Genomic DNA, 21,280 nt, shown 5'->3' on the forward strand with positions numbered 1-21,280 from the left:
TGACCCCGACGTGATTCGAACACGCAGCCTTTTGATCTGGAGTCAAACGCGCTGCCGTTGCGCCACGAGGTCCTTCAAGCGCCCATAACGACGTGTTTTATTATAGGCTAACGTATACGTATAGCAATGCATATGTAAAATCCGGAAACTAAAACAGCAGATGCAGTTGCAGCGGTCCCGATCTGTTTTTATATTGACTTAGGAGAAATTAAACAAACGGTCCAAGAAGAAACTGCATAAATGTTAGGAACAAGAGGAAAGTCTGCACTCCGTAGTTTGTAATAAAACAAACGAAAAGAATAATTTTACTAGCATTTTTCATATGAAATATGTGATATTTGAATCCCCTTCAAGTAGGCCTACTGTATAATTCCTGTTAGAAGTGGACCATCTGGCCTATTATTCTCATGGCTCGTGCCGATCGCGTGCCGGCTATATCCACTGCCTCCTGGTTACAAAGGGAGGCGGCTTGGGTGCCTCCGCCCACGAGAAAATGTAGCATTTGAAAGTCGCGCCAGTGAGCAGCCTATGTAAAAACCTATAAGTAGGATAAGATCTGCTATTACTTACGTCTACGATTTGCATGTTGTAGGTATATTTCATAAATCACACTTCAGTTTATATTATAAGTTTACTTAACACGACCGCTTAAGAGAATATTTAAAAAAATAACTTTTATAACGAGAGGCGCCTCTAATACTCGTTAAGTGTGTTAGTAGGAGTACAGCCGCCGAGGAAGTCAAGTTTGGAGGTTGGGCAGAGATTTCACGCGTCTGACGCCACAACCTTATTTTTATGGTTTGTCTCTTTTTAAGAGACAACATGCTTTTGTTTAAAAAACTTGAAGGCGGATAACCAGATGTGTACATGATTTGGCTTGGGTTTTGGCTTGGGTATTTTTAATTGGGAAAGATTTTGGGAGGGGCTAAATTTAAATCTATAGTTTTCTATTCACGCGCTTTGATGGTTTTAAAGATATAGGCTATAATCTGCAGACTACGTGGCCCTTGTGTCACATCTACAGTTAGATAAACATTAAAATATGTTGAACATAATGGGGACTGAATTAAAAGAAAGGATGTAAAATGTCAATTTTGTTAATTTATCGTGAAGTGAATATGGTTTAGCGTTACGCTGCAAATGATGCTTGGTACATAAAGACTGGGCTGTAGCTACGTGCCCCAATTGAGTGACGTCATTCAAGATTCAAGATCTGTTTATTGTCAATACAACAATATACCCAGTATACAGTGTATTGAAATGTCGTTCCACACAGGTCCCCCATGGTGCGTTATAAAGAATATATATATACATATATATATATATACACCATGTTTGGCAGACATTCAGCTGAGGTGTGCAAATAAGCAGTTTCAAGCTGAAAAAAAGATTTGTCTCACTCGAACTTCTGCAGTGTGACAGATGTTTTTATGTCTTTGAGTGTTGGTTATTACTTGGGAAGCCGACCTTCACATATCTGATCATATTTTCAGTTAGCATTTAGTAGGCTATACGCGCAACCATGCTAACTGCAGGCAGTTCAGTCCATGTGTGTGTGTGTGTGTGTGTGTGTGTGTGTGATCCATTGCATTACTAAACTACACTAAAACTAGAAGCGTACATTACACAACTTAAAACAAACCTGGAACATGCAGTGAAATGGAACATTGATCCCTTGACCACTTGCGCACCAGTCAATCCATACTTTCCTAAGAGAAAAACGACAGCAGTCATACAACATTAGAGGGTTGTAGAAAAGAGCGGTTTCTCTGGTTTTTGTAGGTCTTTCGTTAACTGTGCATTTCGCTGTACAATGTAAATTGCAGGTGTACTGTGTAAATGATTTAGCTGCGTAAAAGCAAATTTAACAACAAGAAGAGGAAACAAAACGAAATGATTTTGTTTATAAAAGAACATGTGTACGCCTTAGAATATGACCAATGACTTGTGCTTCCACCTAAGAATGTTATATTGTCTTAAGCACTGAGTAAAAGAATGGTGGCAATTGTATTGTGGGATTATTGTCCGTCAATGTGTGTTAGGGTAAGCGTGATTCTCTGGCATCGCTTCACCTTAATTTTCACAAAAAAATAATATTGATACATTAAATATAACACATGGAACCTAATTCATACGGTGCCTTGACCAGCATGTATTGCTGGTTGGTCTTATATAAAACTTTTTATTAATTAAAGTATCTAAGTCCGCAAGAAAAAAATATTTTTCTCTACCTAGTTTTCTGACAGTTATTTTTATGTAATCCCGCTACTAAGAGATGTTTATATTTTGCTTTGGGAAAAAATAGATTCCTAAATAAGTTCAACTCACCCTCAGATAGGAAAGAGTACTTCATCTGCAATTCTGTCCGATTTTGGCTCGTGCCTCCATGTATCCCCCTCGAAGATCCCACTGCACAGAAACATGTAGTCAGCATATCAGACTGAGTACCACTGCCGCCCGGCCAAGGCAGGTGGATTCTTTTGTTTTTCTCGTCTTTCTTGCCTTGTTGATGTTATAGTTACGTGAACACGAAGGCCGCTTACAGGGTGTACGTGTGACTCACCTTTGCTGCTTATTCTTGGATTTTACGCAAACTATATATTTATGTAAACCAACACGAATTTTACTGATAAAATACATATCAGAAAGAGAAGAGTGGAATTCATTAATATTCCCCTTATACATCATTATGACGGTAACAGAAACATGGCAGTACGATTGTACTGTCTCTATATGCTGAATGTCAAATGGACCAGTTTACTTTCCATTGAAGAGGAGGACGCACGTGCTCGCCTCATGCCGAATCGTAATCAGTTCAATATTTTTAGGCAAAACCTAACTGGAAAGTCCTTGGTGAAAATAATATTGAAAATGATGTGACAATTTTGAAATTAGGCGTACGCAATTTGTGAATACAGAGTCATTTAAATAGATACTTGATAATTTAAAAAAATTGCGCCTGGTGAGCCCTTATTCTGGCACATATACTTTTGTGTGTATTGGAGCTGTTTGAACAGCTTTAGATAGTCTTTCTTTGATCTATACTATAGTGACATTTGTTAAATTATAACTAATTCTAAAACTTTAGATTCATTAAATTTCAATTCAACAAACGGTAATTGCGCGCGTAGTGCTGGAGTATGGCCGTGGTTGTTGTAATATACCGACTATAACAGATGTTATATGTTGTTCTCAAGCTTTAAATATGCATGTTCCTCAGTTTTGTATTGTACCGTTGGCCGTTCGTCATAACATAAATAATGCAGTTTTACGTTGAACAAAACTTTGCCAATTTCAAACGATTTTAATAGGCTATCCCCGGTTTACAGACTTACAAATACCATATCTATTTCTCGCATTTTAGAAAGAAAATTTTAGACAAAAGCGCTATTTTTCAGGGTGCTCAGACGGGGTAGCCATTATAAATTCATTGAAAGACAAAGTAAATTATAACCGAAACGCAAAAATGTTAAACTATATCCCAACTCCGTGGAGCTCGTGCTGGCTGCAGTGGCTCCTTAGTGCGCGCGTCCTGGGAAGAGGGACGCGTGCAAATGTTGTATCAGTTTCAATAGTGCCTTTGTTCAGTGCATAGTCCATGTAGAAAGGGACAGCCTGCGATTTCTTTTGAGTAGAACCACTGTACATCGTTTACTTGATCACGAGCATTTTTGTAGAGTTCCTGTAAATCACAGTAATGTAAGTTTTTTTTCCTAGATTAAATCGACTCTCAGTTATGTTTGCACTGCCAATATGCACAGGTTATTCACCGTAGAGTCTCTCTTACAATGAAATGATCTCGTCTGGCAAATTTGTTTGTATTTTAAACTTAGAAAAGTAGAAATTAACACACTGGGTTAGTTGATGTTCGTGTTTTCACATTATTCTATATGATGCCACTGAATACTGCGATAATATGGATTTAACAGAATAAAGGCGTTACTCTTTCAGCCTCTCTGCTCGTTTTGCACCTCCCCCCGTCCTTGACAGGGCTGCAGATGGAATACGGACGCCAACTGATTTGAAAATAGGTTTTGCAAACGGATATACAAAGGAATAAAGCGTAAACCGAGCGCAGACATTGCCCCATAGCGCAGCAGTGGGAGGCGTGGGGGATGGTGAGAGCCACGCCCATCGCGTATTGGTGGCTCGTGCCGGACGCGTGAGGGTATTCCTTGGGGACAAAGTTATATTATCATAACTTTAATGTTATACATATAACTATGTAATTGACAAAATGTAAAAAATAGAAACCATGACTACGGTAGGCCTTTTTAAATATTTGTTTGTTTACAATATAACCATTCGTCATTATATCCTAAAAAACATGTGTCGCTATTCACCTTATAGCTGCAAGTTTGAGCGCTTTGACAGACGGCCAGCGTGGCGCCCCCGCCCCCAGCACTGTCAGCGCAGGTGAAGGTGCCTTGACTGAGACTTCGAAGAAGAAGCGACAAAAATTGTTTAAACAGATGCGAGATCTAATTTAAATATAGCTTGGCTTGGGGACCTGCTTCTGTAATTCATTTTTTTTTTAATTCCAAGGAGAATCCTTCATCCCAGCTTCCAAATTTCCTACATTAACATTAGCTTACATTATCACAATGTGGCAACAATAATATACAGATTTAAAAGTTGATGTTAACATTTTAAAGACATTAAATTATACAAACATATCTACATTTTAAAGTATATGATTTGATAATTTCTGTCTTACCGACTGCATAGGCTGTTGAAGAAGGGATATGTTTAACCTATTTTTAATATACCAATTGTTTATTTATGTATCGCTAATGTAACCGATAAAACGTCTGAATTCGGTAAATATATATATATATATTGAAAAACATACAGGACTGAGTATTTTGGCGCTTAAGAGTATTGCTTGGTCGATATCCCAGTAACAAAGCAACACCACACGTAAACATAGAATATAGGTTATATTTGATCGCATAAGTAACAGATGGTGATATGAAATTGGTTTTAAAACAAAGGTTTTCGCGTCGAAACTATGAGTGACGACGCTTTGGGGCCGCGCTCTTGACGCTCAGCTCGCCTATAAATACCTACGGCTGACCCCCCCCAAAGTCACTGCAGCGCTCCTCCGTCTCGGAAAGCACGTGCGCACTGCCAAAACCATGACCCGAATCACTGCTGCAACAGCCCAGATCTACGGCTCACAAGTAGCCAAAAGGAAGGAGACCAGTGAACTGAGAAAGGTAAGAACGATGGCTGGGAGTATGACTGCTACGCTGCATCATCGGTGCATTGCATTCAGATTTTAACTTGCATTCACTTGCATCCTTTTTAGACTTTGAAGCCGTTAATGGAAAAAAGACGGCGCGCGCGTATCAACGAAAACCTCGAACAACTAAAGACGCTTATTCTGCCTTTGGTTGGCAAAGATGTAAGTACACGTATTATTATTTTTTTTGTTGAATAATTGTTACATTGATTTTTTTGTTTTGTTTGAAAGCAACAATGTTATAATATATGAAAACATTTTAACCCTCTAACATTAATCTTTTTCTGTTACTTGTTCTCTGTTACAGAAATCTCGCCACTCGAAATTTGAGAAAGCGGATATTCTGGAGATGACCGTACGATTTCTCAGACGGCTTCCGTCTACTTCAGCTAAAAGTGAGTGTCTTCTGTAGTTTTCTGTTGTCGTCCACGATTACCTAGTTTTCAGCGTCCCTTTGAAATGCAATACTAAAGCAAAGCCACTCTATTCTAGGTCCATCTGAAAGTTTCAAAGAGGGCTACAAAGCATGCCGTCAGCGCATCTCAACCTTACTCTCCACAACCAATCTTCTTGACCAAGACACCAGCCAGCGGGTAAACGAGTACCTCAAACACTCCATGTTGATGTGGGACGCTCCTTCTTGCCAGAACTGCAAGTGTAGGGGGCAGAACTATCAAGGACCCCCCCAAATGAGCACTGGAGCTGTGAGGGTAGCGTCTACAGGCACTGGAGGCTCCCGTCGCGATTCCAGCAGGAATGCAAACAGCAGCATTCTGTATGTGAACCAGCCGCAGGCAATGGCACAAGCTATAAGTACTAACATGTGGAGACCTTGGTAGATTAAATGTTAGCAATGAGACCCACCTAAATGTGAAGAATTGTATTTGTATGCACTTAAGGGAAAAAGGATGCAAAGACATTGTCACAAGTCTAATAGGACAACATAGCAGTGCACTGTAATGTATACATGCTGAAGTATTTCAATGACAAGTTGCGATTCATTGACTCGAGTTCACGGGCTGTGAAAAAAATATGAATTCTGTGTTATATTTAATTCTCCTTTGGGGGTTAAATGAGCATGACATGGGTTGTAAAAAACACCTTTGTAAACCCCAGGGGTTGTTTTATTTGTGTTGTATTTGCACAGTTAACTTTTATAAGGTGGGTCTGTGCAAAGAGGTGAGCTGTAAGCACTGTGTGTTAGAACATCGATTGCTGATGGATGAAACTGCTAAGTGGTATGATTTCAAATGTGACTTAACATGAATATTTGAAATTCAAATAAAGTGCTACACTTAATTTGCCAAAAAACGATTTCTCTGTTTTTCTTAAATTCATCTCACATTTCTTATTTCAATGTCATTTTTATGTTTTCAATAACTATTATTATTAAACTAAACTTGTTGTAGACACGTTAAAATTGCATATTTTAAAAAGAAAATCAGTTGCCCAGAATCATATTTAGAGTGGATAAACCAGGAAAATAGCAGCAATGATGACTGTATTTTTATAACTCCAGGCATCTGTTTTTATTTGTGCATGTGTTTTGTCATGCAAACAGTATTTGCAGTACACAATGCAAAATATTGCATATGTGCTCAGGATGCTGTATTACTGATGATTAGTAAGCAATCATACTACAATGCTGTTTCACTAGAAATCTCCACTTGTCTTGTGTCTTACTACTAAGTTATAAATAAATACAACAAGCATGGTAAACGCCAAGCACAAGCCACTTCCAGGACGCAAACTAGGAAATAAAAATGAAACAAAGCAAAAACATGCAGTTGGGGGAAGAACAGTTTAGTTTTATCCATCCATCTTCCATAATCAGTTATCTAGCACAGGATCTCAGGGTTCCTGGAGCTGCACACACACACACACACACACACACACACACAGAATAAATAAACAAAAATAGCATAAAAGTATGTAATAAAACAAAATAGAATAGACAGAAATAAGCAAAAAGATGATGACAGCTCTTAGCAGAATAATCCTTGCCTCCGTGTTGTGACAGGCCTGGAGCACAAGGCAGCGGACACCTTGGGTGGGAGGCCAGACCATCTCAGGGTACACGCACACAGCCATGCATAGTACACAGTGGGCATCTCAGGGTACACGCACACAGCCATGCATAGTACACAGTGGGCAATTAGGATCCACCAATTCATGGACTGTGGGCTGCGTGAACTGGAGTTCCCACAGAGAACCCATGCAAACACAGGGGGAACAAACTGCATGTACATCTGTGTCCTGTTATCATTTCATTGCAAACAGCGCTGTAACTGTTAAAAAAACAATGGGGCATGCCGATGATGTGTCCACATATATCTAACTATGCAGCCCTGGTTTTAGAGCCTGTTGCATTTTCTCACTCACTAATATGTTTCAGTGAGTATTGTAAATAGAGGTCAATTCAGACATTTCTCATCACACAAAGTGACAGGCAACCATCAGCAGTCTGATCATTACCCTTATAATAAAGGGGGATAAATCTGGTTTCTTGAGTAAATTTTGAATACAAATATAACATTAAAACTCTTTATTAGATAACAGTGTTTGCTGGGGAAGTACAGACAATGCTGTCCAGTCAGTGGTGCTGGTTTGTGGGGCCACATGCTCTGCTGCGGGTCTGACACCAGCTGGCATTGCCCCCCCCTTCATTGTCTTTTTGTTCAACCACTTCTCCTCTTTCACAGAAAGTCATCCCACTGCATTTTCATATGCTAACTGCCCAACCCCTCACACACACACACACACAGAAAAACACTGTATAATAACATTTACGATATTTTTTCTTATGTTTTGGAACAAAGTCTACAGGCTGTATTGAATTGTCTGGGTTTTTCGTTGATTACTCTTGAAATGCAACCTGACTTGCTTCTAAATCATAATAATAGCTATTGGTCAGATTTACACAATGCTTATGGTGTCCATTGAATTTGTCATTCTTTTTAACTACAAGCTGAAGCTTCTCTCCACCGTGTTTTTGTTTGAGACGTCGCTTTTCATTGGGGCACTGGGTCAGGTTACTGTAAATGCAACTTTGTTCATCTGGGTAATATAATGTTTTCTCTCATTATTGTCAGTACTGCATAGATATGTCTAGGGGACTTGAGGCTTCGAGGTTTTTAACAAAGTTGCCATTTGCCACTCAGGTTAGATATTTAACTAAAAGGTACTAGAGTTTAACTGACAGCCTTCCAGTTTTCCATGTTGTCCAAAAATACCTTAATTAACAGCAATGCTACCAGCCACTGCTACTTCAAATACTACTTTGGTCACTTTAAGAAATCGTTGAACTATTTGGAATGAGGTGTTTTTTACTGTTTTGGGGATTAGCTCACCTCAGCCGTCACCTGTGTGTGGGTGTGTGAGAATGCCAGGCCACAAAGCTCTGCCTTGTATATCGTTTGTATATTCTTGTCTGGAACACCAAAGTGAAGCGCGTGTTCAGTGTGGTGCCTTGCCTGTACAAGCGACCCTCTACACTAGTGAGATTTGGACAGCAAGTTCTGTGTGGAGTCACCCAGCCTGGATCACAGGCTATGGTTAGCAGCTGCTGTGACACCATGCGGGTTCCGTCAGCAGCAGCCCAGCAAACACACCAGGGGGGAACCTTTGATGACTGCAAACCTTGGTGGGAGAAGCGTGGGGTCTGCCTTGGGGTCTGTATCAGGGAGTAACATTATACAGACGTGTCAAAGTGATTGATAATGAGGGGACACCTAGGGGGCACCGGATGCCCTGTGTGCGGCCTTCCCACGCGTGTGCGTGATGTCATACTTATGTAAAGCAGATGTGCCATGGCACTGAAAATGGGGGTTCACCTGGGAAGTCACATGATGCCGCTGTAGGCGCTAAGAAAGTGGGTGGTAATCAGAGACAGAAGGATCTCAGCTATATTTACGATATGTCACACATATCTAAAACAGATGTGTGGCGGAGTGACATGATGCCACTGGAGGTGTTAAATCAGAGTTGGTGTGTCTCTGATTATGGGGGCTCCCCAGGGCTCCCCTGATGCTCCCCAGGGCTCCCCTGATGCTCCCCAGGGCTCCCCTGATGCCTCCCCAGGGCTCCCCTGATGCATCCCCAGGGCTCCCCTGATGCCTCCCAAGGGCCTCAGAAAAGCCTGTCTTGCCATGAACTTGGTCCAGCTGCTTGTTAAAAATCTGAAAGATGCAGAAACTCAAACGTGGGCATTGGATATGCAGCAGACGGTCGGGTTCTGTCCAGACCAAAGCCTTACTTTTTAACAACATTGACAGGATTAAGCAGTGCCGTGCACAAGCTCCAGTGGGGGAGGGGGGGGGTCCTCTTGGTAAATGTGCCGGTTATCGAAAAGGGGCACTAAGAACCTTAAAAGGGGGGCATTTTCAATGGGCAAAAGGGGCAGGTGCTCAGGGACCTCACACCCAACTCCCCCCCCCCCCCCCCCCACACACACATTGCTGGATTTAAGGATGTTGAGCTCTGCAAATTACTGGTCTGCTTTCAAAAGCCACTTTCTAACAATCTGTGTAGATACTAGGTACAAGGCAGAATCTCATGTAGTGAGTACAGAATGGAGCTCATAGAGTGGAAGTGCAGTTTCATTCCAGGCTGCATGTCTGCTACTTCAATCCACCCACCCAAAGAAAGAGTAGCATCACAAGAAAGGTGAAAAAACAAAGCAATAAGATGATGCATTTTTTGACTTTGAAACATCTTGACATCAGGTACATGATGCTTATTCCTGCGTGTGCCATCGCTGATCTAAAGGAAAGCGTGACTGCTGATGGTCCTGACTGTGCTACCTGATTTCATCCATTTTCCCTCCCATTTCCCTGTTTGCAGAATTTCCCCAGGCAACAGGAAACAGACTTTTCAGGGATGAGGCAGCAATGCCAGTATATCACAGATCCTCATACCAAATCTGTTTTCTTCACGGAATATGCAAAGAGTGGCTTTATGTCATTTGAGGTTCCCTAGGGAACCCCCCATGATCAACAGCACATCTCCTCTGGATTAGAGCCATCCAAATGGATCAGTAGGTGAGCATTGGCTGAAAATGGCACGATGGCCAAATAGGGAGGTGATAGGAGTTGTATTATAAGAGTGTGTTAAGGCGGGGCATGCCAGAGGAAGAGACTATCCACGGAGCAACTCCGACAAGATAGGGATTTATTAGCAAAACAGAACATCAAAGGAGAAAATGAAAACAGAGACTACAAGGGGTGAAAATTAAACTAAGGCAGGAGCAACATCAGGAACAACAATGCCAAGGTAGGTATGAACACAGGAACCTACAATAACAAGCACAGGAACCTACAATAACAAGCACAGGAACCTACAATAACAAGCACAGGAACCTACAATAACAAGCACAGGAACCTACAATAACAAGCACAGGAACCTACAATAACAAGCACAGGAACCTACAATAACAAGCACAGGAACCTACAATAACAAGCACAGGAACCTACAATAACAAGCACAGGAACCTACAATAACAAGCACAGGAACCTACAATAACAAGCACAGGAACCTACAATAACAAGCACAGGAACCTACAATAACAAGCACAGGAACCTACAATAACAAGCACAGGAACCTACAATAACAAACACAGGAACCTACAATAACAAACACAGGAACCTACAATAACAAACACAGGAACCTACAATAACAAACACAGGAACCTACAATAACAAACACAGGAACCTACAATAACAAACACAGGAACCTACAATAACAAACACACAGTATCTAAAATTAAGAAGCACACAATAACACAGGGAAACAGCCCCAATGAACCAGAAGAAGAACAGGCACTTAAATACACTACAAACAAGACACGACACAGGACAGGTGAGAACCATAACCAAATCAACCAATCACTAAGGGCTCGGGGCAACAAGGAACAGGTGAGAACCATAACCAAATCAACCAATCACTAAGGGCTCGGGGCAACAAGGAACAGGTGGAGTAAATTACAATTTACAGACATCAGTGACTAGGAAACTGTAACAACACAGAGGGCTATCAACACTAGAAGAAATCAAGAAACACAAGTAAAAAAGACCATGAACAAGACACGTGCAGGGTAACCATGAACAAGACATAACAACCATAAAGACAACATATAATAAAATAAAATTACACCCAAATTATAACATAAAAGTGAGCCAAAAAAGGCCAGCCTCAAACTCAAGACTGCAGGAGTATTACCCTTTGAACAGCATGCTCAACCTACTGAGCTACGTCAAGAGAATCGGTGGACACACTAGGTTAACACCAAATGGGATGACCAGGAGGAAATGTGGGCCAAATGGGGAGAAGACACATGGGACAGGGCCAGATGGACACCGACCCCAATAGAGTGATTCTAGCAGTTTTGTTTATTGTGAATATATAAGCTGAAGTTAGGAGAGTACCCAGAAGAGTATGACATGCAAGAGTATGGTGTGAGCAAATATGGTGTTACAGTATGCTGTGCGTGAGTATGGTATTAGAGTATGGTGTGAGCGAGTATGTTGTTATAGTATGTTGCCACTTCCTCATGAGTGGGCGTGTGGTCTGTGGGGAAAGTTACAAGTCAGAAAACACTGCATAAGCTGGGCAGGAATCATTGGGAGAGTAAAGCTCATCTGTATAAGCAAATAGATGGATGAAAAGACCAATGCAGTGAGGAGCTATTGCCTTCTGCGGTACAGCGTGCACCACAGAGACATATGGCTCAGAAAATGACCAAGGTAGAGGGGAAGGATTTGGAGGCAGAGGGAGAGGCAGACTTGGCTTGGCTCTGGAGTGGACTATGTTATTTGTACGGCCCGATCGATCATTGAGCCTCAGACTGCCCTCACTGATATCAGGATGCTTAATATACACAAAACTGCGCCCAGCATTCTCAGAGTGGGCCCGGGTTCTTTCCTAGTGCAAGCACCCTTTTCAAATACAGAATCCCCCCCCCACCCTAAGTGTGACAAAAACCCTTTTCCTTGCTTATCTCTAAACCTGCTGTAGAACCCACTGTGTGGCAAACGGGTGCTTTTTCTAGTAGAAGCATAAAGCATACATTCTGTTTGTGTTTCTAATCTTTTTAATGTGCCACATTTGGGCATTATTGTGAGAAATGTTTATATTTTTAGTGTTCTAACCCCCACCCCATGCAATAAACCTTTATCCTCCAAGTGAGAAACATGCCATTCAAATCAGTGAGGGAGCACCAGTGCACTTCTCATGCAGGGATCTGTTGTGCAAACTGAAAGGTACAGTTGAATGCAGCCCACTTCGAGTATTTCGAGAGATATCTGATGCAGATCGATGCTCGAACTTTACTTTGATATAATCAAGCCCTTTTTTGCAGTGAAAGCTGTGTTTTCTAATGCAAGTTTATCTTTTTAAAAGGTTAATTGATCATTAGAAAATCCTTTTGCAATTATGTTAGCACAGATGAAAATTGTTGGCTGATTAAAGAAGTAATAAAACTGGCCTTTTGGCAATTTTGGGTTCGATTACATTATGATCAGAAGTAAAGAACTTTCTTTTCAGTCAACTCTTGTTCTGAGAAATGAAAGCTATTCCATGCGAGAAACTGCCAGCAATCTGAAGATCCCGTACAGTGCTGTGTATCACTCCCTTCACAGAGCAGCGCATACGGGCTCTAACTACAACAGAAAGAGGAGAGGGAGGCCCCGGTGCGCAAGTGAGGGAGAGGATAAATACACTCAGTGACAAAAATAGTTAAGCATCCAGACGGAGTGGTGGAAATGAAATGAATCTGTATGCGGCGAAAGGTCATGTGACTGTATCGCAGTGATTGTAATATCAGATCAAACGGACAACAGCGTTGGCAGTATGGGCACACTGCTGGTCCCATGTCAGTAGGGTGTGGCACCCCCCCGGGCCTGGATACATGCAGCGGTACGGTGCGGAAGGGTACAGTCATGGTATCCTCTCCTGTGGCAAATCGGCCCACAGCTGCTGTAACTGGCCCTCAAGATCCTGCAGATTGGCACTGGGTCTGAGTTCATGTCCGAGCTGATCCCACACGTTTGATTGGGGAAAAATCGGGGGACCTGGCTGGACATGGGAGGACCTCAACATGACGCAGGCAGTCCATAGACACACGTGCTGTGTGTGGACAGGCGTTGTCTTGTTGAAATACTGTGAAAGCCTGTACCAGGCTGCTGTCTCAGGAGGGGTAAGACTTGCGGACACAGGATGTCACTGACGTAGCGCTGTGCCGTCAGGGTTCCCCTGAATCACTACCAGAGACCTGAAGTCACATCCGATGACTCCTCACACCATGATGCCATGAGTAACACCGGTGTGTCTCTCCATAACATTGGCAGGATGGGTCCTCTCCCCTCGGCACCACCACACACGCACACGACGGTCATCCATGGTAATGCACACATGGAGATTCATTGCTGAACACGGTACGATGCCACTCGTCATCAATCCATGCCTCCTGGTTATAGCACCACTCCAAACACAGCCGTCTCTGCGCTGGTATTAATGCCAGCCTGCGCATGGGACGGTGAACCTGTAGTCCGGCTGATGCCAGTCGTCGAGACACAATGCAGGATGATACGAGGTGTTGTAGAGAGCCCAATACCTGTGTCCGGATGGCAAGTGCAGATGTTATGGGGTTCTGTAATGCTTGGTGCACAATATGACAATCCTCCCTTGGTGTGGTCTGTCTTGGGTGACCAGAACCTTCACGACGTGTGTGGGTGCCCTCACGTGCCGATTGGTTCCAACATCGGGTGACAGTGACATGCCAGGCAATTGTGCGATACGACCACTCAGCCTCATGCAATCCCGCAATCCGACCCCTATCAAACTGCATCAAGTGCAGGTCAGGTAATGCTGTCTAATGCATCTAAGAGGCATCCTCTGTGCCTGGTGACTAGACATGCCAGCTCCTTGCAAATCGAATCATTATTTAGCTATATTTCCTATTCTGACTCATTTCATGTATGTTTTATGTTTTGTGTGTGTGTGTGTATATATATATATATATATATATATATATATATTGTGTATATATATATATGTACACACAAATATATATATATATATATATATATATATATATATATATATATATATATATATATATATATATTTGTGTGTACATATATATATGTGTACATTATATATATATAATGTCTGACCAGTATAAGTGGATGGATAGATGGATGGATAGATGGATGGATAGGTGAAAATGTAGATATTTCACCACCGATGTTTTGAGAATGCTACACCAGTAACCTATAGTTTCCTCTCAATCTGTAAAATGGTGACGAAGCTACTGTTTCAAGTAAACTCTAAAACGAGCGTAAAATGAGTGTAAAAAAGCATTTCAATTAAACTATTTTTCTTGAGAAATACGTATTTTACCAGCTCAATTATTTCTCTACAGTTAAAAAAATTATGGTAGAAAGTACAACAAAATATTATATTGATGTCAGTTTAAAACAACCGACAAAAGGAAGGAGCATGATGTCACAAAATACAAATGATTATTGCTGTAAAAGTATCCCGAACCGCATCGACTACGATCATCATCTTCAACAACAAACCGTAAAGCTTGTCTAACTCAATCTGATGTTCGCATATCATATAGCAAAATTCATGCATTAATGCAGGAAACAATAAACGGTGTAGTCTGGAGATTTACCACGACAATTGTATGAATGTTTAGCTGATCAGATACCTGCTAGGTATCTCCAGATTTGTGATGAAAATACTAAAATGAATTAAGCTATATATGCCATTTCCTGTTAATATTATTATACATATATGGCTAAATGGGGCATTTCGTCGCAAATAAAGAACACAGACCATGCAGAATCTCTTGAACATTATCGCGGTGAAAATGGTAGCGCTTCATCCCCCATCCTCATTCATCTCGTACTTTTTAAATTCTCACTTATTTTAATTTTTAAACAAAGGACCCCTGTTCTGACAGCTTGCACAGATGGGGTCCCGACGCCAAATTTGCTTAAAGGACAAAGCCGACTCCAACCGAATTGCCGAAAGTACGAAGTTTCAGACCTGAAACCTCCGCCTTTCCCCCCGGTGCGGTACAGGGCCAGTTAATTGACTGTCCCATGGGGAGGGCCGGCGCGTGCGACGCTGCTATCAGTCACCCTCCCCCGCAGAGCATCGGAACAAGGCGGGACCGCCCGATCACAAGCTGTTATATGCCTTTAGGGTGACGCGGACCCAACCGTATCCTTAATCTGTTTATATTCATCTATACATTTTTTTTCAAGTCTTATGTGAATGTCGCTTAAAGAACAGCGTAATTCAGAAAGCCGCAGCTTCATATCGCGCTTGTGAGCAAAAGCGTACGGTTATGCTGTTGGGCATTAATATGGAGCAACATCGTTTATTAAAACCGCGAAAATCTAGTGTCATGCAAAGATTAAAAGAAGCATCAAGTCCATTGAGGCGTAGATATTTAAATCAATTTCTGATGGGCTTCTAGAAAAGTCGTGCCCCTTTTGTTCCATCACTAGCAACTCCCATCCGTGATGAAAAAGCAGATGGGCTACTGACGCTAAATTATTTGAAAAACACGTCACACAAACTGATACTCGATGGGAAAAAATGGAAACCAAGCGCGGGGCATGATACGCAAAGTGTAAAACTTTGAAAGACATGGGGGGCGGGGTCCATCTGGTGCTGGTGGCTCGTGCCGGACGCGTGAGACTATTCAGCCGTGACGCTACTCCCCAGGGGAGCATTAAGACACGTGCGTTGTCACTCATACATATTTAGCATCGGAATATATTATATTTAAAAATTATATTACTGTTTGAACAAAAAGTGCGTTATTTGCTTTATTATCAGTCGTCATAATGGGAGTGTACATCATGTTGAACGGTGAGGATGCCTGATGCCAAAATGCTTCTAAAATATAGACTACATAGGGAAAAGGATGGATGGATATTGGAGACATATAGGTCTACAGCGTTTTAAATATCGCGTCTATAGGCCAACTCCCCCAACCGCCACAACAAGCGCGCTGCAGGTGAAGATACTTAAATTCACAGGCAAGAAGGAAAAAAACCACACGCGCTATTGTTGTGGAAAATTGGTAGACAGATGTTATTTAAGTATAGCGTGGCTTGGGATAAGTTTTTATATTTAAAATACTGCCCCCCCGCCCCCAGGACCAAGCCCCACCAGCCAAGTTGCCTTTGTTTTAGTTTGATACGTTTCACTGACAAATATTTATGTGATACACACGAAGAGCTCCTCACTTGGGATCACATATACAAATACTGGTCTTTAGGTTATAATTTCAACTTCGATTTTTCACTTAGGTCTACCTGTACGTTTCCAATGTAAACAGTTAATCAACGCTCCCTATAGTCTATAGGCAGTTTTACAGCAGGAGTTTACTGTTCCAGTCAAATGTTTGTGTGGGTTTAAATAAATTATTTCATAACATTTACATGCTAAATAAACCAGAACCCGAATGTAGTCCCATTCCACATATTTAACGCCTATAGGTGTAATGGATGGTCTACATTCTCCATTTACACTGCAATATTAAATATGTAGCCTATTTCAATGTAATATATAACATATGAATACTAAATACATATACTCAGTGTTACAGACATGCCAACAGTGTTTATGGCTGGATTGCGCAGGGAGACAGATGGTTATTAATTTTTTTTAACACCCCGTAATCGGGGGTCACTCCCCAAAGGATACGCTTTTCTTCTGCATGGTGATTGTCTGGTGGCTGGGGGGCGTTTCCATGACGCGCACATCCTCCATATATACCGCGGACCGTGAGCTTCCTCATCATCAGAGCTCCGAAACTCCAGGGAAGTGCGAACTCAACCGCCAGTATGACTCCCAGCATCGCTTTCGAAGCGTCCCGCCCGTACTATCCACGGCCAACAGTAGCCGAAAGAAAAGAAGCCAACGAACTGAGGAAGGTGAGGCCCGACCCGTGTATAAAAGATCGCGTCCAAATAAACTGTTTTATTCGATCTTTCTCTTATCTTGAAATGCTTGTCAGTAACATAAAATCGTTTGTTTTACATTTTAGACTTTGAAACCTTTAATGGAAAAGAGAAGGCGAGCACGAATAAACGAAAGTCTCAACCAGCTGAAGAATCTCATCGTACCTCTGATCGGCAAAGATGTAAGTTCCTTTATATATTTAGCCGGAAAATGAACGGAATGCAATTTATTCACTGTGAGTGACTTATATAAAACGGCTTCATTTGCTCATGTGTCTGACTATTCTGTAAAATATGTATTTTTTCAGAATTCTCGGTACTCTAAGCTTGAGAAAGCTGATATTCTGGACATGACTGTGAGGTTTCTCAGAGACCTTCCATCCGCACCAGCTAAAAGTGAGTATCCTGTTATTTCTGATTGGTATTGTTATTCATATACATTATATTTTTTCCATGATGGGTGAAATATGAACTGAAATATTTTATTTAATTTCCAGATCGATCGGACAGTTACAAAGAAGGGTACAAGGCATGTCTGCAGCGCGTGTCGACCTTGCTCCCCAAAACCAGCCTCCTGGACAAGGACACCTACAGGCGCGTGAATGACTACCTCCAACAGTCACTCTCGGCGGCAGTCGCACCTCCTTGCCAGAACTGCAGAGACAACAACACCGGTGTCTTGCCTCAGATGAACCGGAGAAATCCGACCTTTACGCCCATTACCACGCCGAGACCGAGCAGCACCAATTCACACGTACAGCCCGTTTCACAGAACCTCAGTGCAAACATGTGGAGGCCGTGGTAGATTTCTGTATAACTGTTAATATATTTTGTAAAAATATTTTTGTTTGGGGTCGAGATAGTACGTATATGTGCACATTAAGTGTCAAAAGAAAATGGATAATTCCCCAGTATCTATTACATTTGGTTTGAGTTCTATATTTTATTATATTACACTTGGCTACTGTTAATGGTCAAGGTTTTAAACAGTTACACTGTAATTACATTTTGAATATTCTGTACTGGTATTTTCAATGAACTATTTGAATTTAGTCCTCTTTGGGGGTTAAATGAATATGAGTTATAAACAAAACTCTTGTAAAACCCAAAGGGTTATTTGTAGTATGTGATTTACACAACTGATATGCAGAGATGCAATATGTAAATACGTTGTTATTATGCCAATTGACTTTGGAAGTTGTCATTTTATTTAAATAATACATTGTATGGCATTTGTCTAATAAAAAACATTGACTCAAAGTTTCTTGCTTTAGTTGTTTTTGTTAATGATCCTACATGATTTTTCAAATTTCTCCGTCGGACTTGTCATTTAGGAACTAAATTAATTCAAAATGCAAATTTCAGTGCTGTCACGCGACTAAAAAAAAGATCATACCCACTGGTGTTTCGGGGTTAAAAATAATTACGGAAACGAAGGAATCGTCAGCGACTGTTACTTTTAACAACAGCTCACCGACCCAAGCAGTTTAAAAGAACAATAGAGAAATTGTGAGCGTTATTCCCGTGACCAGAATTTTGAAGCCATTGGGCGGGGTACTCTGGTCGGCGCGTGGGATGCCAGTTGTTCTGTAAGTGTCGGTCATTTACGGTGCATTTTCTGACATTTTCACATATAATGTTTTACTGAAACAAATCAACAGACCGTGTCACAAATTGATTAAATTTAGTTTTTGATTCTTCTCGCGTAATATTAAATGTCTCCGTTCTGTTCTGTGGGGAAAAATACAGCACACGAAAAAGGTAGGTTGACAACTTTCATGAAGCCTACGTAATAATTTGATTACATGTTTCTTGTCATAATAAAATGTTTTTGAATTAACTAGCCTAAATTTTAGTACGTTATATGCTATTTGTTCCACACAGTAACCAGTTTTCGGTGTTCCCAATTTAATTTAGAAGGTTTTGCAAGCGAGGGTAATAGGTCTTTAATATACCACATTGCTCCTCGCATATACCGAGAATTGAATGTCGTGGTCGTTGCTGCCATATAGTGGTCATTTTGGGAATTGCATTTTATATTGTGATGGCACGCGATGTTCTGGGATTTTTGGGTGAAGCGGAAGTCAAAAAGATCTAAAGAGCATAAGTATAGCCTGGGACCTTAGGAGAATGTCCCCTTTCTGGGTAGAAGGGCCGTCACTCTGAATTTGTATTGTACGCTACAAAAATACTGTTTTACGACTAATTAGAAAAAGCTTTTTCCTAACTTAAAATATCCCATATTTATTCCACTGTTCCAGTGTTCCTCGAGTCAATAGAAACCGAAAACATCAATAATTCAACGGCACATCTAAATAAGTAAAAGGGCTCGAAATGTTTTTTTTTTTTACAACAAATTGTATATAAACTAAAAATATACGACACTCAACGATAAACACGTAATTTAAATGTGTGAAAATATGGGAGAAAAATAAAAGGTACTGGATAATAACCACATTTATCCCTATAAGACCTTTCGTCGGAGCAGCCTAACTCATTGCAGCATCGCGCCTCGTCAGGGACGCTCCTTTCCCTCTTCCGTCTCCGCACCGGGAGTCTCACTTGCACCCTTAGTAGTCAACGGAAGCTGATCATGTCTGTCCCCCGGTCGCCATCCGCAGCTTCTCCAATCCAGATATGCAGGTAACCCAAACGCAATTCAGTTCAGTTTAGCCATTGATAATTTCTCATCACTATGGCATCTTAGATATAGTGTATCCAGTGCGTAGTATGCCGTTATATGATACAGGGACACGGGGATCCGCGCCATAGCCAAGGGGATTTAGATTTTTGCTACCATTTCTTGAATAAATGTACTTTGTACTTTAGATGGGCGGAAGGTTTTGTAATGACATATTAAGATATTCTTTTACGACAATTGTATATCTTGTGAAACCCTGATTCATTCATAATCCGCATGTTATGTGTAAGCTGTGCTGAACCAGATAATGATGCCGGTTCCATGTAAGGTGCGGAGAAGGAAACAAGAGCATTTTAAGGTCATTGCCGGCAAATTAAAACCGGACCGCTAATAATACAATACGTTTAACTCCAAACATAATTTTGGTAACACAGAAAAGCTTTACTAGCTAAATTTCACCTTGATTCTGAAACGTATATAGCAGGCATTATTTAGGTTAGTAATTGACATGAGTGAAAGAAGGGCGTATTTTTGCGGTCTGTTTCTCATAAATATATATATACGTGTGTAATTTGGTTCTGCTTGTGTGGTTTTACGTATTTCGCCTACCATGTGTTAGCAGTGTAATTTATATCTGCAGTGTAATGCTGCTATCGCTTTTCGGCTGAGTATTATTTAGCAAAGCATTCTGGGTGTCGCGCTGAAATCCCCCTACTGGTGAAGAAGAGAGTTGCAGCATTGCCTTACTGCACAAAATATGCGGCCGATAAAAACGGGATTTTAACAGTAATTAAACAATATTAAAAATTTTCTCAAAAGTAACAGATCTGAGAAGCAATCTTTTGGTGTTTTGTTTCCTTTCAGCATCAGGTAACGAACGGAAAATGTTACTGTTAAATATATTTATTCCGTTGTTTTTTTTTTTGCTAGCTGAAGATAGTTTGACGTAGCGGACTGGTTGTGATTAGAACCGCGTTTCAAAAGGTTTAATTTTGCTAGGAAACTGGAACTGGGTTTGTAACTGATTACTCCTGGCTTTCTGTAACCTGAAGCATATGAGTGGGACAGCCTATATGTTACGGACATAGTCCACTTCAGTGAGGCAATGAGTCTATGTTTGTCTGGCTTTACTTAAAATGAGATTCAACCGTTTCGGAGTTTATACAAAATTCTTGCACATCTATCAAGCACAAAGTGCAATTGGACACCGCCACGTACCTGCGGAATCCAAGAGGTATATATGCTTATGCAGGCAGACGAATAACATCGCTGTTACTAAGGGCTCAGGCAAATCTGCTTTATGAACTGTTTTATCCCAATAGTCGGGTATTCATATTCCTATATTGCATTACAAAGCATTTTCGAGACGAGGTTAAATGTGTTTTGGAACTATTTTGCTGAATACACTTA

The 21,280-nt window shown here is 41.1% G+C and overlaps 2 protein-coding genes and 1 non-coding gene across 5 annotated transcripts in view; 2 read left to right on the top strand and 1 right to left on the bottom strand.

The window, feature by feature from the left end:
- On the bottom strand, positions 1–72 carry trnaw-cca (transfer RNA tryptophan (anticodon CCA)). Its single transcript has one exon. It is a non-coding gene; the product is annotated as a tRNA-Trp (tRNA).
- A 17,012-nt stretch (positions 73–17,084) lies between these two features.
- hes2.1 (hes family bHLH transcription factor 2, tandem duplicate 1) lies at positions 17,085–18,418 on the top strand. Its single transcript, XM_023841576.2, has 4 exons — positions 17,085–17,202; positions 17,316–17,411; positions 17,538–17,625; positions 17,727–18,418. Exons 1-4 carry the CDS (start codon positions 17,113–17,115, stop codon positions 18,032–18,034), a joined length of 582 nt encoding a protein of 193 aa, XP_023697344.2. The 5' UTR covers positions 17,085–17,112; the 3' UTR covers positions 18,035–18,418.
- A 1,305-nt stretch (positions 18,419–19,723) lies between these two features.
- acot7 (acyl-CoA thioesterase 7) overlaps positions 19,724–21,280 on the top strand; it is an 83,452-nt gene continuing 81,895 nt past the window's right edge. The window contains exon 1 of one of the 3 annotated variants that reach the window (XM_023841573.2): positions 19,724–19,872. In XM_023841573.2, coding sequence (XP_023697341.1) covers positions 19,823–19,872 — 50 coding nt within the window. In that variant the 5' untranslated portion in view covers positions 19,724–19,822. Of the gene's footprint in view, positions 19,873–20,597; positions 20,741–20,918; positions 21,105–21,280 lie in introns of those variants that run through there. The other 2 variants (XM_023841574.2, XM_023841571.2) reach the window with 2 other exon arrangements.

This window comes from Paramormyrops kingsleyae, chromosome 6, assembly GCF_048594095.1.
Source record: "Paramormyrops kingsleyae isolate MSU_618 chromosome 6, PKINGS_0.4, whole genome shotgun sequence".
NCBI lineage: Eukaryota > Metazoa > Chordata > Actinopteri > Osteoglossiformes > Mormyridae > Paramormyrops > Paramormyrops kingsleyae.